This window comes from Henckelia pumila, chromosome 3 (assembly GCF_033568475.1).
Source record: "Henckelia pumila isolate YLH828 chromosome 3, ASM3356847v2, whole genome shotgun sequence".
Lineage (NCBI taxonomy): Eukaryota > Viridiplantae > Streptophyta > Magnoliopsida > Lamiales > Gesneriaceae > Henckelia > Henckelia pumila.
This window is the reverse complement of record NC_133122.1, coordinates 60,186,066-60,203,329: the sequence shown is the minus strand read 5'-3', so window position 1 is coordinate 60,203,329 and position 17,264 is coordinate 60,186,066. Positions and strand designations below refer to the sequence as shown.

Below are 17,264 nucleotides of genomic sequence, written 5' to 3'. Positions count from 1 at the left end.
ATTAAAAATAAAGAATATTGGTTGAATAAGATTTTTGAAATAGAGAATTGAATAGTAGTATTTTGAAGAATAGAGTACTCCAAAATGGAAAATTGCGCTGGAGATACCCTTAATGACATTATTTTTTTTTTATCCAAATACATAAAACTAGGGGTAATCACATTTTTTCAAAAACCGCCCGAACCGACCACCCCGCACCGCCCCGCACCGTCGTATTTCATTTTTTGAAATAACCGCGGTTTTAAAAAAAATAAAAACCGCCCCGCCGCCATGGTTCGGTTATAATTTTTGGCCCAAACCGCCCGCACCGCACCGCCGTGTATAGTGGTATTTAACTAGGGTTATATTTATAGAACATTGTATATACATTATACACAATAGATTCGATCATATGCCGTCTCCACTCTCTTCTCTCCCAACTCTTCTTCAAAAAAATTTCCCCTCTTTCCCTCTTCATAATATATTTACTACTTCTCTATACAAATATTAATCTTCAACTTGCCTAAACATATTATAGTTGAATAAATTTATTTTGTCGCTTGATTGTTATTTTATTTAGTTTTATTTTGTTTATTATAGTTTTCATTCATTATTCTAATAATTTGAATAGCTTTATTTTTTTTTTCATTTTACCTATCATTAAAAAAACCGCGAACCGACCGCAACTGCTTAAAACCGTCGAAAACCGCGAAAATGATTTTACATATAAAATCGCAACAAAAAAAATATAATATAACCGAACCGCAATTGGCAATTCGGTTTGAATTTCTTATGAAAAGCCGCCAAACCGCACCGTGATCACCCCTACATAAAACCCTTAAATTTTACATACTACTGCATGAGAATTATCTTTGTGTTATTTAATTCATCAATTGTAGCCATAGTGCTCCACCCAACCAACTAGTTTCGAACCTTCAAAGATTTGTTTGATATTTTTTAGTGGATTATAACTTTTTATTTTATTATTTTATTTTTAAAAATTTAAGGAGATGTATAAGTTATATATCAATGTAACATAAATTTAAGGTGAAATTAAAAAAAAAAAAAAAAAAAACCCAGCCAAAATGGAATCGGTTGTTCTGACTAAATTAGTTAGTTTTTTTTTAAATAAATTATTTGAGGAGACTTGCATAATGCGATTTAAGTATAATTCATTTATAATTTTATATTATATTTTTCATAATTTTCGTTTTCAAACTTAAAGTTAGTATGATACAATACTTTTTTTTATCGATATCATATATATATATATATATATATATATATGTATATATATGATTTGAAATTAATTTTGTCCACCAGAGAAAAAGATGAATGGCTACGCCCTGTACAGATAAACATATGATATAAATGATAACAACTCCACATATTCCATAATATCTTATGTACTTATTTCTATGCAGTATTTCTTAAAACTTATTTAATTGAGAAATATAATCATATTTATGGAATAATTAAACGGATAAATCATGCAAACATCTTAATTAAATTAATTGCAATCCACTTAAATCAAGTAGCGGTTTAATCAACAAAGGTGCTCTCATTAATTTAAAACAAGGCCCAAATCCGTTTTCTTCAAATAAATGAAGGTGGATTTGAAATTTTACTTGCATTTGTACAAATCCAAACAATGGATTAAGGCGAAACCCGACGTTAACATGAAAGACCTATTTCTTCTTCCGGAGCGATCATAAAAAACATTATACGAGGGGATGAAAAATTAGATGTAACGTCTGTCTACAAAATATTGATTGATAAGAATATGTCTTTCGGATAAATCAAAGATAAAAATTTCTATGAGACAATCTCACGAGTTAATTTTGTGAGACAAATCTCTTATTTGAGTCACTCATGAAAAAATATTATTGTTTATGTCAAAAGTATTACTTTTTTTTTTATTGTAAATTGAGATATGTTTGTCCGTCCGTGAGACCGTTTCACAAAAGTTCACAAAAGTATTAACTTCGAGTTTTACTTGAAATTTAAATTTTTGTCAAAGCCTACTAGATTACTTACCAATAATATAAATTTGTGCTTGAGTTCATACCGTGCATGATGTCCAACTGCATATGTATCATATAAATGATAAATCTATAATTTTTTGTTTTTTAAAGTTTGACAAGCTTTTACCTAAGATATATATATGACACCATCTTCGGTAACCAAATATGTTTCACACTGGGAAAAAAGAAAAAAAATCAATGTGAGTAAACTTTGTCTCATTAGGCCATTAATCAAATGGGTGGCATGCATGCTTTGAAGATTACCAAAGTCAAAACAGTTGCGTTAATTCCATATAATTTCATGGTGTTTTTCATAAGTTAATCGACATCGACATAATACTAACTATAATAATATATAACGTTGTTTGGATATATTGATTGACGTATAGTTATATTACACCAAGAATTTTAGTTCGGAATCGCGTTACGAAATTTCAAGACTTAAATATAACAAAACTTTTTAAGCTTAATCATTTTCATATATGAGTATATATAGTAATTAAGCCAACAATAAAAATACATACAGAAATTAAAATAATAAGTTCAAACTTATATATGAAACTAAAATCGGAAAACGAAACATTATCTATACTATTATATAAAACTTGGGCACCCTTTAATAACTACTTTTGGTGTGTCAAGATGACACCAATTTTTTTCTCTATTTTACCCCTCTTCATTGAGAGTTCTCTGCACAGCTTCTTTTTTTTTTTTTAAGGCAAATGCAAAATAACATTTTAACAATTTACATAATTCTAATTTCATCACACGTCTCTCTCACATGTCTCCCAAACGAACGTTCTTTCTCCCAACCTAGAAATAAAAAACAAATTTTATTTAAAAAATACTATGTTGCGTGTTTCGGATCACTAGTAACCTTAATATTTCTCTTGATCAAATACATATGATATCCAAATTTTTTGGAAGCTTTTGATGTTCATATTACCCTTATTTAAGGGTCTTACTTCACACTACAAACACGAAACTGAACAAACATACGTCTTTTTTTCAAGCACTGAACATTACCGTTCTTCATGATCAGTTCTTGGGATATATAGTGAAATACTATTTTTATTTTTTGAACCCTGTAAAATACTATTATTTAAAAATATTAAATCCGAACATGTAATTGTTTTTGCCTTGCCCCACTTTTGTGTCTTGTCATCATTAATAAGGTTCCTTGACTTTTGAGGAATTAGGAATTTTTTCCATTTCTCGAAAAAACTCAAGTCCCACAAATAATTGGTCATAAATTAATTTTAATTTTTCGAATAAAAAATTTTGAATTTAATTTTAATTAAATAATATTTTATTTTAATACATGCGCTCTGACTCAGTCTAATCTGCCTGAAATCATTTAATTTTTTTAAAAAAAAAAATCAGATTAAATTCGATTTACTATAATGAAAAAGCCATTTACTTAATTTGCTTATGATCGTAATTGATCATATAAGTCCACGTGTTGGGGGACAACCTAAGATAAAGTTCCGGAATCCTAAAAGTTTTCCTTACCAGCTAAACACAAATTGCAACACAAAACGAAGATTTCGGATCAAATATCATTAGTGTTTAATTAACCTAATCCCCCACGCAAATTATCACCAAGTGCGCTGTATAAATACAGTAGAAGACTGCACGCAAATCAACCGTAGAAGATAGTTCCAAAAAATCTGCAGAGGTCTCGCATTTTACACGTAAATTACACTGGATCGCTACTGCAGTTTGAGTTTGGTATATATATATATATATCCCAACAACTGGTCAGCTTTTTCACCTTTAAAAAACACAAACACAATTTATGACCATATAATTATTTATATTATATTTTGTTATCCCAACGACTGATCATGAAGAACAGTAATGTTTAGTAATGTTTAGTGCTCGAGAAAAAGACGTGTGTTTGTTCAGTTTCGTGTTTTATGATATATTGTCTATCTATTAACATGCCTTATTTCATTTGTCAAGTCCATGTGATAAATAAATATGAAACCAGTATGTTTTTATTTTATATTATATTATATTATATTTTAAAATTATAAATATAGCTAGAAAGTGGGAATCAAACTCAAATATCCAAGTATTGAGAATTTAATTAACAAGGTTTTGCCTAAGATATATATGTTATCTTCGGTAACCAAATATGCTTCACACTGGGAAAAGAAATAACTCAATGTGAGTAAACTTTTTTCCAATTGATCAAATGCGTGACATGCATGCTTTGAAGATTACCAAAGTAAAAAACATGAGTTGTGTTAAATCCATGTAATTTCATGTTGTTTTTCATAAGATAATCGACATTGACATATCACTAACTATAATAATGTATAACTTACGTTTATATTACTCAATGTGTTATTAGTAATATATTAATTATTACGGAGATTCATTCGATTGCCTTCACGACTCTTTTAAAATCTAAAAATGTGCAATTACTTACTTTCAGAAATTTCTTGCCTAAAGAAAACATAAATTACACATGGGAATTACCTTTGGAGTAAAAACCTTTTTTTTTTTCTCGCAACTTGTTTAATATTTTTCCTTATTAATTAATTACAAAACTTTTTTTTTTACCAACGGGATATTTTTTTGGGTAATTTGTACTAAATGAGAGAAATTAGAAATTGTTGTAAATCAAAGCTACAAAATTTACATTTAGAATTTTTCAATTTATTTTAGTCCTGCTTTCCTAGGTTGCTGGTATAGAAGTTTATGAACTCTAATATTCTAATATGAACAATCAATACATAAATACAAAGAAATTCCTATTAAAGCGTATTTATATACATAATATAAATATCAAACTTATATTGTGATATACATGAAACTGTTTAAGAGATAAGGATATAAATACAAGGCAAAAACTCATATGAAATGGTCTCAATGGTCATTTTTTTGAGACAGGTCTCTTATATGAGTTATCCATTAAAAAGTATTATATTTTATATCAAAAGTATTACTTATTATTATAAATATGGATAGAATCGATCCATCTCATTTGTGAGACCGTCTCACAAGAGTGTTACTCTAAATACAAATATTATGAATTATATCTACAAGAATATTTTCTACTGGCAAGTACACATAATAATTTTAAAAATACAATACAGAGAAGTGGGTAATTTCTTTTTTTTAAAAAAAAAAAAATTTAAAATACAATACAAGGAGCCGTACGTATGGAATACCTAGGCAGTTGGCACACAGCTCTCAACCAATCACCTAACTCCTCACGTATCGAATAGCTAGGCACAGAGCTTTATCTATAAATTGCTAGCTAAATGAATGATACAGCTCTCTACCAATCCTTATTGCTACAATCACCGATCATGTTCGCCGTTTTTTTTTTTTTTTTTTTGGTGACGTGGAACTCGCAGCCGCTATCTTTTGATGCGTTTTGTGTAAATCTCAACCTGCAAATTACGCTAGTCAAATAAACCACACTGAATGGCCTTGGCGTTTGGCATTTTTGGTAACAGATGCAAAATTCTACATGTCAATTGTTGTATCTAAACTAGATTTATTATACTAAAGCCATCACTTCTTTTTTTTTTTTTTTCCAATTTTTGGAGGCCACTTCGCGTCATTGTTGGTTTACTTATCACCAGTGTAAGAACCCCATTGAAATAAATATATCATCTGCATGTGAGATCTATTAATTTCTTAGCTAGTTTTTTGTTTACTTGCAGCCCCGACATTTCACAAAATTTTCAAGAAGAAGTCCACCGAGGGATTCCAATCAATACCTTATTCAGTGGCTTTGCTGTACATGTATTATGTGTTTCTGAAGCCGAATGCCATTAATCTCGTCATAAACAGTGTTGGCTGCGTGTTCGAGCTTTCCTATCTCCCTGTTTTCATGCTACATGCGAAAAAAGAATCAAAGGTTTGTTATTCCATCATTGATAATCCCCTAGTTCTTCATTTTATTTTCTTGAAATTTACTTCACTTTTTAAATATATTTTTGCAGATTTCAACAACAAAAATTCTCCTTCTCTTCAATACATTAACATTTGGATGTATCGTTGCTTGCTCCTATATGTTGTTTACAACATATAGGATAGTGACAATTATTGGTTGTATATGTGTTGGCTTCTCTGTTGCTGTTTTTGCTTCTCCTTTTGGAATCATGGTATAATCACAAACATTTTAAGTAACACATATTTCGATTTTTCTCGTGTCCGGCCGTGAAACTTTCATATATAATTTTCATGCAGAGACGAGTTATGAGAACCAATAGCGTGGAGTTCATGCCAACCCGCAGCCGCTACATTCGGTGCACACTGGGTAAACCATCAGACTAACGCAATAGCCTGCAAACTACGTTAGCTAGGTAAACCACACTAAGCAAGCCCTTTTGGCTCTCCTTAATTATTGCTCATGTTATCTGCGGTGATACGGTTAATTTATGGTCTTTTGATCGAGGATTACTATATTGCAGTACTATATTGCAGTATAAGTGGAGAAAATATTTTGTTATGTATATAAATAACTGTAGAATCTTTTAACAGTATATATACTGATATTATATATTTTCTATGATTTCGTAAACAGGCACCAAACATTTTAAGGTTGACGTTGGGAATCGGTGATCAGATGATTCTATACATAGCATACAAGAACCGTAAACAGCATATTGTACCTGATCATAAAAAAACAATGATGTTTAGTGCTTTAGGAAAAGACGTGTTTATTCAGTTTCGTGTTTGTACTGTGAAATAAGACCCTTATTTGACAAATAAGGGTAATATGAAGTTATGAACATCTACAGCTTCCCAAAAAATTTGGATATCATAATTCACATGTATTTGATTAAGAGAAACATTAAGGTTATAATACTTCGTTTTCCCGATTTTAGTTTCATATAACTCTGAACTTATTATTTTAATTTTTAATTATAGAAATCGAATTATGATTGAGGATTCAAAATATTTCTCACTCAAAATTCGAACAAAATCCTAAATAATAAATATTTTGGGAAAATGATACATGCAATGCTTTAAAATAAAAGGTCGAAAGAAGAAAAAAAAAATCGAAATCAGACAAAATTACAAGACGTAAATTGTTGTTTCCTGTATTAAACGTGACACTGATATAAGAGGGAAAGAAACTACCAAAGTGGCAATTAGATGAGATATGTGTGAGAGATAAACCTTTAACTCACAAACTGCCGCGTAGCTTATCATTCTCGAAGAATTTTCAAGAGGCTTTCACGACTTCCCATTGGTCTCGACTTTGGGGGAATATTAAGTTTCCAGAAATTGATCATTTCAGTTTTTAATTTTAAGGTGATTTATCATTGAACTTGTCTGAGATCCTATCTTATCTTTACGACAAATATTGATATCAAATTAAGCAATAATAGACAAATTAAATGACAACTCTCCTAGGATGCTTCGTGGTGTCGTCCTCGAATCAACAAAGAATCTAAGGGACATTAATTATGCATGGGATCAATAACAACGATCTCGAGTTCTTTGCCCTTGAATCCGGTTTTTTTATGCCGTTGATGGGCAAAGATCAACTCGATCGAGATCGTTGTTATTGATTATCATGAACATTGGGATAATTGTACTACAATCTAATGAATCCAATGCCGTAGATTCATGTAATAATGAATCTCAAGTAGTTATTGTTGGAATAATTGAATGGAAATTAACATTAAAAACTATAACATTCAAAATCAACGAATAATACTGAGTTCATTATTGAAAAAAAACTTTAGTAAGTAGTTGTTCATATAAGATAATCTTGTATTTTAGTTTCAAGTGAATTTATTGTTTTATTTAATTATTTAGGATAGGAAATTTCGTTATCTCTCTCCAAATTAAAAATCATAATAAAAATTATCAAACCATTGTGTGGGCAAGAGTAGGCTTTTGCCCAATTCTTTTAATATACTTAGTTCATGAGTTATTTGCATCAAACATATCCCTGTGAAATATTGAAAATGCACACATCTCTCATGTGACATTTTAATAGGCATCTTCAACCCTAACTTTTTAAAAAATTAGCACACTCGTTCCTTCAGATGAGTGATTGTTGCGCACGCGCCCCTCATGCGTCTGGAAAAAGATTTTGATATTTTTTTGCACCAAATACCCCTGTGAAATATTAAAAATGCATATTTGACCCCTGTGAAAATAATTTTTAAATCTATTCAACCCATAATACACAATTTTTATTAAAATCTAATTATAAAATATTTAGCAAACACTTTTTGTTTATTAATTTTATTTTTGTTTTTAAATTTATTATGATTATATAATTATTTTTTAAAAAATATTATTGTTTTATCTTGTTATCATTATTTTATTAAACTTTCTTCTTGTTTTTAACTTTTTCATTAAACATGCATTCATAAACAAGTATTTAAATAATTTCAAGTACCAAAATATTAAAATAAACCGATAAGTTCAAACATATTGCTTTTTCGATTTAGGACTATATATTATTGAACCAAAATTTAAATTTTTCGCGATTATGCATTGCACAATTTGTAATAAATAATAAAAAATAACATGCTTATATAATTCTAAATCGAAAAAGTAGCATTCATGAACTTATCATTTGGTTCAATATTTTGGTATTTTTAGATATTTAAATCCTTATTTATGAATCATGTTTAATGAAAAAGTTGAAAACACGGAGTGATTTGATAAAATAATGATAATGAGATAAAATAATAATTTTTTAGAAATAAATTAATTAAAAATTATAAATTTAAATTTAAAAATAAAAATAAATAAAATTAAAAATGTTTGAAAAATATTTTTATAATTAGATCTTAATGCAAATACTGCAATCCATTTTAAAAATTTTAGATTTTGGCTCAAAAATATATAATACTAAATTGAAAAATAATATGCATGAAATTATCATTTTGATTTAATATTTTGGTACTTTTAGGTATTTAAATCTCGTTTATGAATGCATTTTTAATTGAGAAGTTGGAAACAAGAAGAAAGTTTAATAAAATAATGATAACAAGATAAAATAATAATATTTTTAAGAAAATAATTATATAATCATAATAAATTTAAAATTCAAAATAAAATTAATAAAACAAAAAGTGTTTGCTAAATATTTTATAATTAGATTTTAATAAAAATTGTGTATTATGGGTTGAATAGATTTAAAAATTATTTTCACAGGGATCAAATATGCATTTTTAATATTTCACAGGGGTATTTGGTGCAAAAAAAATATCAAAATCTTTGTACAGTCATATGAGGGGCGCGTGCGCAACAATCACTCATCTGAAGGGGCGAGTGTGCTAATTTTTTAAAAGGTCAGGGTTGAAAATGCCTATTAAAATTTTACAGGAAAGAAATGTGTTTTTTCAATATTTCACAGGGCTGTTTGATGCAAATAACTCCTTAGTTCATATATATATATATATATATATAGCCACGACCCATAAATTTAAAACCTGTTTATTTTTTGTGAAAATACCCAACAAGCTCAAGTTGAAAATATTTATGGATCATAATATACTTAGCCCATATAGATGATCATGACCCGTAAATTTAAATTGTGTTCATCTTTCGTCGAAATACATAACAATCTCAAATTACACGTATTAATGACATTTTTTTTTTTATCCAAATACATAAAACCCTTAAATTTTACATACTACTGCAAGAGAATTATCTGTGTGTTATTTAATTCATCAATTGTAGCCATAGTGTTCCACCCAACCAACTAGTTGCGAACCTTCAAAGATTTGTGTGATATTTTTTAGTGGATTCTAACTTTTTATTTTATTTTTTTTATTTTAAAAAATTTAAGGAGATGTATAAGTTATATATCAGTGTAACATAAATTTAAGGTGAAATTCCAAAAAAAAAAAAAAAAAAAGCCAAAATTGAATGGGTTGTTCTGAATAAATTAGTTAGTTTTTTTAAATAAATTGATTGAGGAGAGTTGCATAATGCGATTTAAGTATAATTCATTTACAATTTTATATTATATTTTTCATAATTTTCTTTTTCATAATTTATTTCTTTATGTTTTATGGTCACTAAAATTATAATCAAAATCTATGAATTTGAAATATTTTAATTCAAACACAAATTTAATATCACAAAAAACAAATACATTTGAACCTAACTTCAATTCTAAAACTATAAAATAGGCCCAAATTAAATTAATTCGGGCCTGAAAACTAACTGCGACCAACCATCATACCATCCCCGGATATTAATGCTAAACCGGAAGAGATATACTTCTTAGTGTTTTTTAGATGTTCCCGCAAACATCACACTAGATGTTCGCGTGAACATCTCACTCTGAAAAAAAACATGTAGACCCCATCAATAACTTTTTTATTTTTTTACCATAATGCTTGTGTCAACATCTAGAAAAAAATGGGATGTAACTCTCCCGCTATAGGATAGACCAACCTATCCATCCCAACTGTCGAAAGGTTTTTCTCAATTTAATCTGTGTGTATTGTGACTTGTGATGATTAAAAAAACTGAAAAAAAAATCCAAATTACTGAATATAGACCGAAAAATTAGTTACTGAATTAAATTAAGACCAAAAAATCCAAAAAGTTACCTGGCTAAAAAAAATATATGCGGCTTAATCACTTCTCCCCTTTTCGTTCACGAAATTTTTAAGCTCGAAATATTTAGTAGAAACTTGTGGAACCTGAACTTGCAATCTCACATGAAAAGATCTGCCACCTGTGTGGATGTGGTGGGATCGCGGATTGCAGCTATCTGAACCCATGCTTGAAGAATCTCACCCAAACTGCATATGATAAATACATCAATTTTGTGCAGAGGGAATGTAATCCACCGAGCTTTTGCCTAGCTATGATTGGATTATGCTTTCATCGGTTGTTTCTGGTGCTTGCGGCGGCGCTTGCAGTGGTACCGGTGGCGGTTCTGGCCGCTGATCAGTATACTAGAGCCGACTTCCCGGTGGACTTCGTTTTTGGCTCTGGATTATCAGCTTATCAAGTCGGTTAAGTTTTTTTTTTGCCCCCCAATTTTCAATTTGCATTGGCCACGCCCACTGCTAACACTTGTTTGAAACTTTGCATGAAACAAATGCTGCACCTTTTGTCTTCTTTGACGCAATCAATCTATCCAAAAAGTACGAGGGGGCAGCGTTTAAGGATGGAAGAACTCCTAGCATTTGGGACACCTTTTCACATTCAGGTCTCTCTTTTATCATCTTCGTCCACTTTATATTTTTTTAGTAGTTGAAACGTTGAAGGTTTGATTTTACTTCTGTTCGTTTTCCTTGAAATGTGAGACCATTTCATTTGTGTATTTGACCAAATGCTTGAAGATTTGTGTGTGTTTTGTTTTTTCTTTCTTCTTTTTCCCCTTATAATTTGAGTTTTGCTTCGACTGTATATTTTAATAGTGCATAGTTAGGGGGATTGGTAAGTAGCGGAGACAGGAATTATATTTATGGGAGGCGAAACCAGAAATCTCAAAAATTCAAATGTAATGGGACCAAATTCTATATCTTAATAGTAAACATATATTCAAGGAAGATATAAAAAAAATAAGAGGGACGATGGCCCTTGCTGGGGGTGAGTTCATGGTTTAATTAACGTGTATTGTTGTATTATTGGTGAATATTTCAGATCGTGCAAATGGGACCAATGGAGACATTACATGTGATGGATATCACAAGTACAAGGTATTCCCTCGGCTCTAGCAGAAGGTTTAAGGTTCATGATTTTCCTTAATTTTGAGATACAGATGTCATTCATTTGGGAAGTATTCAATGATTGAGGAATTTTAACGAGGATGAAACTGAATTTAGCTGAAGCAAGGATGTGCCATTATGTATCAATGGTCTTGGTTAGTTTGGTTTGCCTCTGAGTAGTATGCTTCATTATCAGAAAGAAGCAGATAATGTGTTCCACTATTTATCTTTTTCCTTTTTCCTAAATTCCCTACCATTTGGGAAGTGATGAGCATGAAGAGCTTTTCATCTTGCTTACAAAATTTTTAATTTATGAAATTCCTCGCACTCATTCATTTCATAAAACAATTTATGGACATGTCCTCTATTATTATTTTTTTTACAAATATCATAATCAAACGACCATGTACAATGGTGCAGGAAGATATAAAATTGATGTCTGAAATGGGTTTGGAGGCTTTTAGATTATCTATCTCATGGGCAAGACTGATTCCTGGTAAGTTTTCCCTCCAAGTTGTGTCCTGATGAGGACAAAAACTCACAAGCCTTCAAATTTCTTAATTACTTCTGCCTACTCATGCTTGCTCTCTTGCAGATGGAAGAGGATCTGTAAATCCACTGGGATTGCAATTCTATAATAATTTCATTGATGAACTAATTAGACATGGTGACTATTTTTTCTCTTCTACTTCGCCTTACAAAAAAAGGCGCCGGCAACCTCAAAATCGATGTTCATGTTCATGCAGGGATCCAACCACATGTTTCTTTGCATCACCATGATCTGCCACAAGCTCTTGAAGATGAGTACGAGGGATGGATTAGTAGAAAGATAGTGTACGCTTTGCCGATTTGTTAATGAACCAATGCATCATATGATGGTTTCACATGTTACTCAAAATTTAACTGGAGCTTGAAAAAGGCGGCAACTGACCATCTGTCTTGGCTGCAGGAAGGACTTCACAGCATATGCTGATGTGTGTTTCAGGGAATTTGGTAACAGGGTTTTGTACTGGACCACTGTGAATGAAGCCAATATATTTGCGTTGGGTGGTTATGACCTAGGAATCATTCCCCCAGGACGTTGTTCGAGCTCAGTCTCAAATGCTTGTTCAGGGGGTAATTCCTCTACTGAACCATATATTGTGGGTCATAATATCTTGCTGGCTCATTCAGCTACTGCAAAACTGTATAAGAAAACATACCAGGTTCAATTTTGTGGTTCTTATTCATGAATTATGCTTGATAGAATAATTTGATTATGAAATGCAGAATAACAGATATTAAAGCATGTTTCAATGCAGGTTATTCAAAAAGGTTACATTGGATTTAGCATCTATAATATGTGGATGGTTCCTTACACGAATGCAAAAGAAGATGTAACTGCAACAGAAAGAGCGATTGATTATTATATCGGTTGGTAAGATGAGGTTAATTGTATAGAGCGGATTTACCTGTCCCTCATTTTCATCTATATGATGCAGGGTTAATCATTTGGTGTTCAAGAAAAATTCCAATCTTAATCTTAAGAACAACTGCTGCAGGTTAATTAATCCTTTGATGTTCGGAGACTACCCTGAGATAGTTAAAAAAAATGCTGGGACAAGAATTCCAGCCTTCACAGAGGATGAGTCGAAGCAGGTAAAGGATTCCATTGACTTCATTGGAGTGAATCATTACACGACTAATTTTGTCAAGGACAATCCCAGTTACCTACCGATGGATAACAGGGATTTTGATGCTGACATGGCGATACAACTAATATGTATGACTTTCAATTTTTCCTCAAGTGTCTTCTTCTTTTGCTCTTTAGTATTTTAAAGGAGGATCAAGTCATTACTACACATGAACTCCGTTTTACTAAATTAAGATGTCATTTTATGATGTCTTATCGGCTATCGCAACTTATCCAACTCTATGATTTTGTTCCTCCGAAGAGATTAATCAGAAGTTTTTTTGGTTCCGTTGTATACTTAATCATGCAGAGATACTTCTTGTTTTTACCAAAACTACTGACTCTTCTTCATTTTCCGTTGAAATTCTGTAGATGAAAAGGGTGATACTCCACCTGGTCAGGTGAAATTCGAAAAGCAATATTTCGATATTGGTCCGATCTTTTGTGCTTTACTCACAAAACAGAATGGAACTTTTTGTTTGGCACAGTTTCCTATAATGCCTTGGGGTCTCTATGAACTGCTGGAGTATCTTAAACAAGTTTATGGCAATCCCGCTGTTTATGTCCACGAAAATGGTTCTTTCTTTATCTTTAACTTTCTCTCGCACATTTAAAAATTACAATTCGTACATCATCAAATGGGGGTTCGTTTAATCCTAGGACCATTTTCTTGAGCTGATTATAATTCATCTCCAGTAAATTATCTATCTGTAGTTGTTTTTTTCTAGACAATTGTAGTTTTTAAATTTGGAGGTTTGTTTTGCACTGCGTCTTCAATCACACTAATAAATGTACATATTGTTGCTCATTTTCTTAACTTCGAGTAGCTTGGTCCAAACTTTTTTTCTTGTACAGGTCAGGTAACACCGCGCAATGGAACTCTGGAAGACTCATCAAGGGCTGAATACTTGCATGCTTACATTGGGAGTCTGCTTGATGCCGTGAGGTAAGCCCCACATGTTCCAAACGGAGGTTCTTGAAATATTTGGAGAGAATTCAATCATAATTATTTTGACTTCATTTATCATGCTGTAGTAGAAATTAATTTTTTTTGTGATTCCTAATCAATAATTGACTCGGAAATGTTTCTCTCTCATGCTCACTTCCTCATGCATCTATATAAAATCTCGGAAATAAAACGCATCCAAAGCACTGTCTTGTCTACCTTTGACATTTACATATAAGCTTTGTTCATCAATTCGAATGTTTGTTCTTCCATTGCCCAAAAGTCAATCCTGTACTGCCGGTTAAGTAACTGATGTACAAAAAAATTCTTCTGTTTTAAATGCCCTGATGTTGCAATTGGTTGTGCAAAAAGTCGACGGGACATTAGCTTGCATGGCAGCATGGGATTATGATTTGCAGATAACTTTTCTTCAATTTTTCGTTTTGTTCTCATCTTATTTCTTGAATTGTGTTGTTATGCTTGAAGAAATGGATCAAACACAAAGGGTTACTTCGTGTGGTCATTATTGGATTGTCTGGAGTTACTGAATGGATTTGAATCCGGCTTCGGGATGTATTATGTAGATTTGAACGACAAAGATTTGAAAAGATACGAGAAGCTTTCTGGCCTTTGGTATACCAACTTCTTGAAGGGAAACAACGTCAATCCACTGGACTTGACTCTTGCAGGGGATAAGCTATCTGGTTTTCTAAGATGACGTTCTTCTCACTAATTCTTATCTGGTTACTATGAATGGGAAAAAAAAAATCGGGATTTCTGTGTTATATTTGATCTTGTGTTGGATATTTTATTTTTCTAATCATTATGGTGAAATTTTTTATTTTATCAATTCTTATGTCCTTTCATCCTTGAGCAGCCGAGCTAGCAACTATCTTGTATTAGTTTTGATGTCACTTTTTCGTGTGATGTGAAGGAAACCGGCTCTAAATTTCGCTGCGTTTGACCTTATTTAACAAAAATGGTTGCATTTGTATAGTATCTAAGCCATATGCTTTTATAATGGGCCTTGATAATCACTTATCAAGTTTGCAAGCTCTTTGAACAGTTTTTGCACCAAATTATATGATTTTTGCATCAATCACACAACTAGATTATCTTCGACTCGTCTGTTGAAATTTTATAGTAAAAGAAATGCATACAAGTTGAATCAAAGATGACATATGACAAAAGAAATGCATCCTTGCCAAACAAAACTGGGAAAAGGGTGTTATCAAAGTTTAATGCATCCCTACAATTAGACTGAATCATTTTCAAGATCCTAGGATCAACGGATTTTTATCTTTGAAGGTGTGGTACCGTTTGCAGAGTTTTTCGAGTGTGGCCACCGAATGCTGCATTTGGTTTAGTTTAGTATCCATGAACATGCTCTGCAAAACAAGAAATCTTTCAGAAAAAACGGAACAAAACCATCAAATTGAGAAGTACCAAGACAACTCCAGACTCATCCTCCAAACCTGATAGTCATCACCGTATTTCTTCACCAATTTACCAACATGAATCCTTTGAATGGCTGTAAGTGGTTGAAGGGATCCAGATTTGCCATCAGTGCGCGTTTTACCAAGTGCAGACTTTAAATCTACATTGCTTCAAGCAAATCATGCTATTAATACATAAAATGGTTTCAAAAAGCTCTGATGCGAGAAGCACAAAGGAAAATCATGCTATCAATGCATACATCCAACACACGAATCAATGGGTAAATAGGATATAAAGATTGATAGGCTTCGTGTAGAATAAACTCCGAAGTGAATATAGAACATATTTTTTGTAGAACGTTGTCAAAGACAAACATGTAATGAATATAACTTGGTTTCACAAGTGCAGTTAAAGAGTATGCATCCATTTGTTCAGGGAAATTACGAAGGTAAGCTGGAATACTTGAGTGACCCTTTATGTATAAGTATCCAATTAGACGATTTCAAAAAAACAAGAGCTGAACTAACTCAGGTGATCGTGATTATCGTCTTCCGGTAATTATCATTCAACCATCAGAATTGCCTGAAACTCACGAAAATAACTTTCACCAGGATAAGAATAACCTTTACCATTAAAAGATTTAATTTTTTTTAATCAATCACTATGTCCATAAAATACTGCTAACACAAGATACCATCACCACCGAGAATAAGAGTCAAAAGTAATGAACGAAAAATAATATAACATGCAAAAAAATGTAATAGAATCATTATAACCAAAAAAAAGAAGAAGAAAAGAAACCCACCATCTTCTTCGACGTCACTGCCGGAACCAATCGGCTCGAACTCCGATACAACGGAGTCGCCGGGGGGAGGCATCTGGAGAGAGTCGCTTTCCACGATGTGAGATGTACGAGATCGGACGCCGAGAAAATTAGGGTTCGAGACAACACCGAATGACTTGTAATTCTCGATGACGCTTCCCTTCTCATCCCATTTGGAAAGGGGATCAAGTAGTGATTTCAACTTCGGGGGGAGATTGAAAGCCGGCTTGAATATGTGAGGATTCTTCCTGGGCAACGCCACTCGCACCTTGGCCTTCGATCTCTTGTACTTCCTCCTTGAACCCCCCATTACTACTGCTGCTGCTCCCTCTCTCTTCCCTTCCGAATTAGGGTTTATTATCTGCTCATATTTATTTTATTGTCGAATTATAGTACTTATATTTAATATTTATTTATTTTTAAATTTTTTGTTAATTTTGATTATTTGAAAAGTTATCTTATTACATCAAAATAATTATTTTAGCTTACTTAATCTTAATATTATAATATAATTTTAACTCATTTTTTTCGTCATAATACCAATTTTAATCGTTTATTTTACATTTTTTTTTGTAATTTGTCGTGGCGATAATGCAAGTTATGGGAGGATATGAAAATATTTTTAACAAATGAAAAATAATAATATAAGCTATTTTTCTCACCTTTTTATGTTGAAGGTTAGCTTTGATATATTATTTATTTTAGTAGGTCGTGA

At 31.6% G+C, this 17,264-nt stretch overlaps 3 protein-coding genes across 3 annotated transcripts; 2 read left to right on the top strand and 1 right to left on the bottom strand.

Annotated features, from left to right (window-relative positions):
• Window positions 1–5,397: 5,397 nt before the first annotated feature.
• LOC140888819 (bidirectional sugar transporter SWEET14-like) lies at window positions 5,398–6,839 on the top strand (the record flags this gene model as incomplete). Its single annotated transcript, XM_073296523.1, has 6 exons — window positions 5,398–5,469; window positions 5,570–5,606; window positions 5,687–5,883; window positions 5,969–6,130; window positions 6,216–6,331; window positions 6,553–6,839. Coding segments are annotated over 5 exons (555 nt in total), but the record flags the coding sequence as incomplete, so codon positions are not given.
• Window positions 6,840–10,569: 3,730 nt separating this feature from the next.
• Window positions 10,570–15,135, top strand: LOC140893608 (beta-glucosidase 10-like). The gene is made up of 13 exons (XM_073302694.1): window positions 10,570–10,968; window positions 11,106–11,169; window positions 11,607–11,662; window positions 12,092–12,167; window positions 12,267–12,338; window positions 12,418–12,505; window positions 12,621–12,876; window positions 12,973–13,088; window positions 13,213–13,433; window positions 13,716–13,744; window positions 13,832–13,919; window positions 14,199–14,289; window positions 14,776–15,135. The coding sequence occupies exons 1-13, from the start codon at window positions 10,822–10,824 to the stop codon at window positions 15,005–15,007; spliced, it is 1,536 nt and encodes a 511-aa protein (XP_073158795.1). The 5' UTR covers window positions 10,570–10,821; the 3' UTR covers window positions 15,008–15,135.
• Window positions 15,136–15,376: 241 nt separating this feature from the next.
• On the bottom strand, window positions 15,377–16,902 carry LOC140892669 (uncharacterized). The gene is made up of 3 exons (XM_073301617.1): window positions 16,532–16,902; window positions 15,765–15,886; window positions 15,377–15,677 (listed from the first exon to the last, which is right to left on the bottom strand). The coding sequence occupies exons 1-3, from the start codon at window positions 16,857–16,859 to the stop codon at window positions 15,561–15,563; spliced, it is 567 nt and encodes a 188-aa protein (XP_073157718.1). The 5' UTR covers window positions 16,860–16,902; the 3' UTR covers window positions 15,377–15,560.
• Between the last annotated feature and the right edge of the window lie 362 nt (window positions 16,903–17,264).

Bases quoted from the DNA above. Each gene is read 5' to 3' on its own strand.
- LOC140893608 (XM_073302694.1), top strand. From the start codon at position 10,822: ATGATTGGATTATGCTTTCATCGGTTGTTTCTGGTGCTTGCGGCGGCG. The intron at 12,339-12,417 runs GTGACTATTTTT...ATGTTCATGCAG, and splicing joins TGATGAACTAATTAGACATG to GGATCCAACCACATGTTTCT. The intron at 13,745-13,831 runs GTGAAATTCGAA...TGTTTGGCACAG, and splicing joins GTGATACTCCACCTGGTCAG to TTTCCTATAATGCCTTGGGG.
- LOC140892669 (XM_073301617.1), bottom strand. From the start codon at position 16,859: ATGGGGGGTTCAAGGAGGAAGTACAAGAGATCGAAGGCCAAGGTGCGA. The intron at 15,887-16,531 runs GTGGGTTTCTTT...GAAGCAATGTAG, and splicing joins CAGTGACGTCGAAGAAGATG to ATTTAAAGTCTGCACTTGGT. The intron at 15,678-15,764 runs GTTTGGAGGATG...CTTGTTTTGCAG, and splicing joins AATACGGTGATGACTATCAG to AGCATGTTCATGGATACTAA.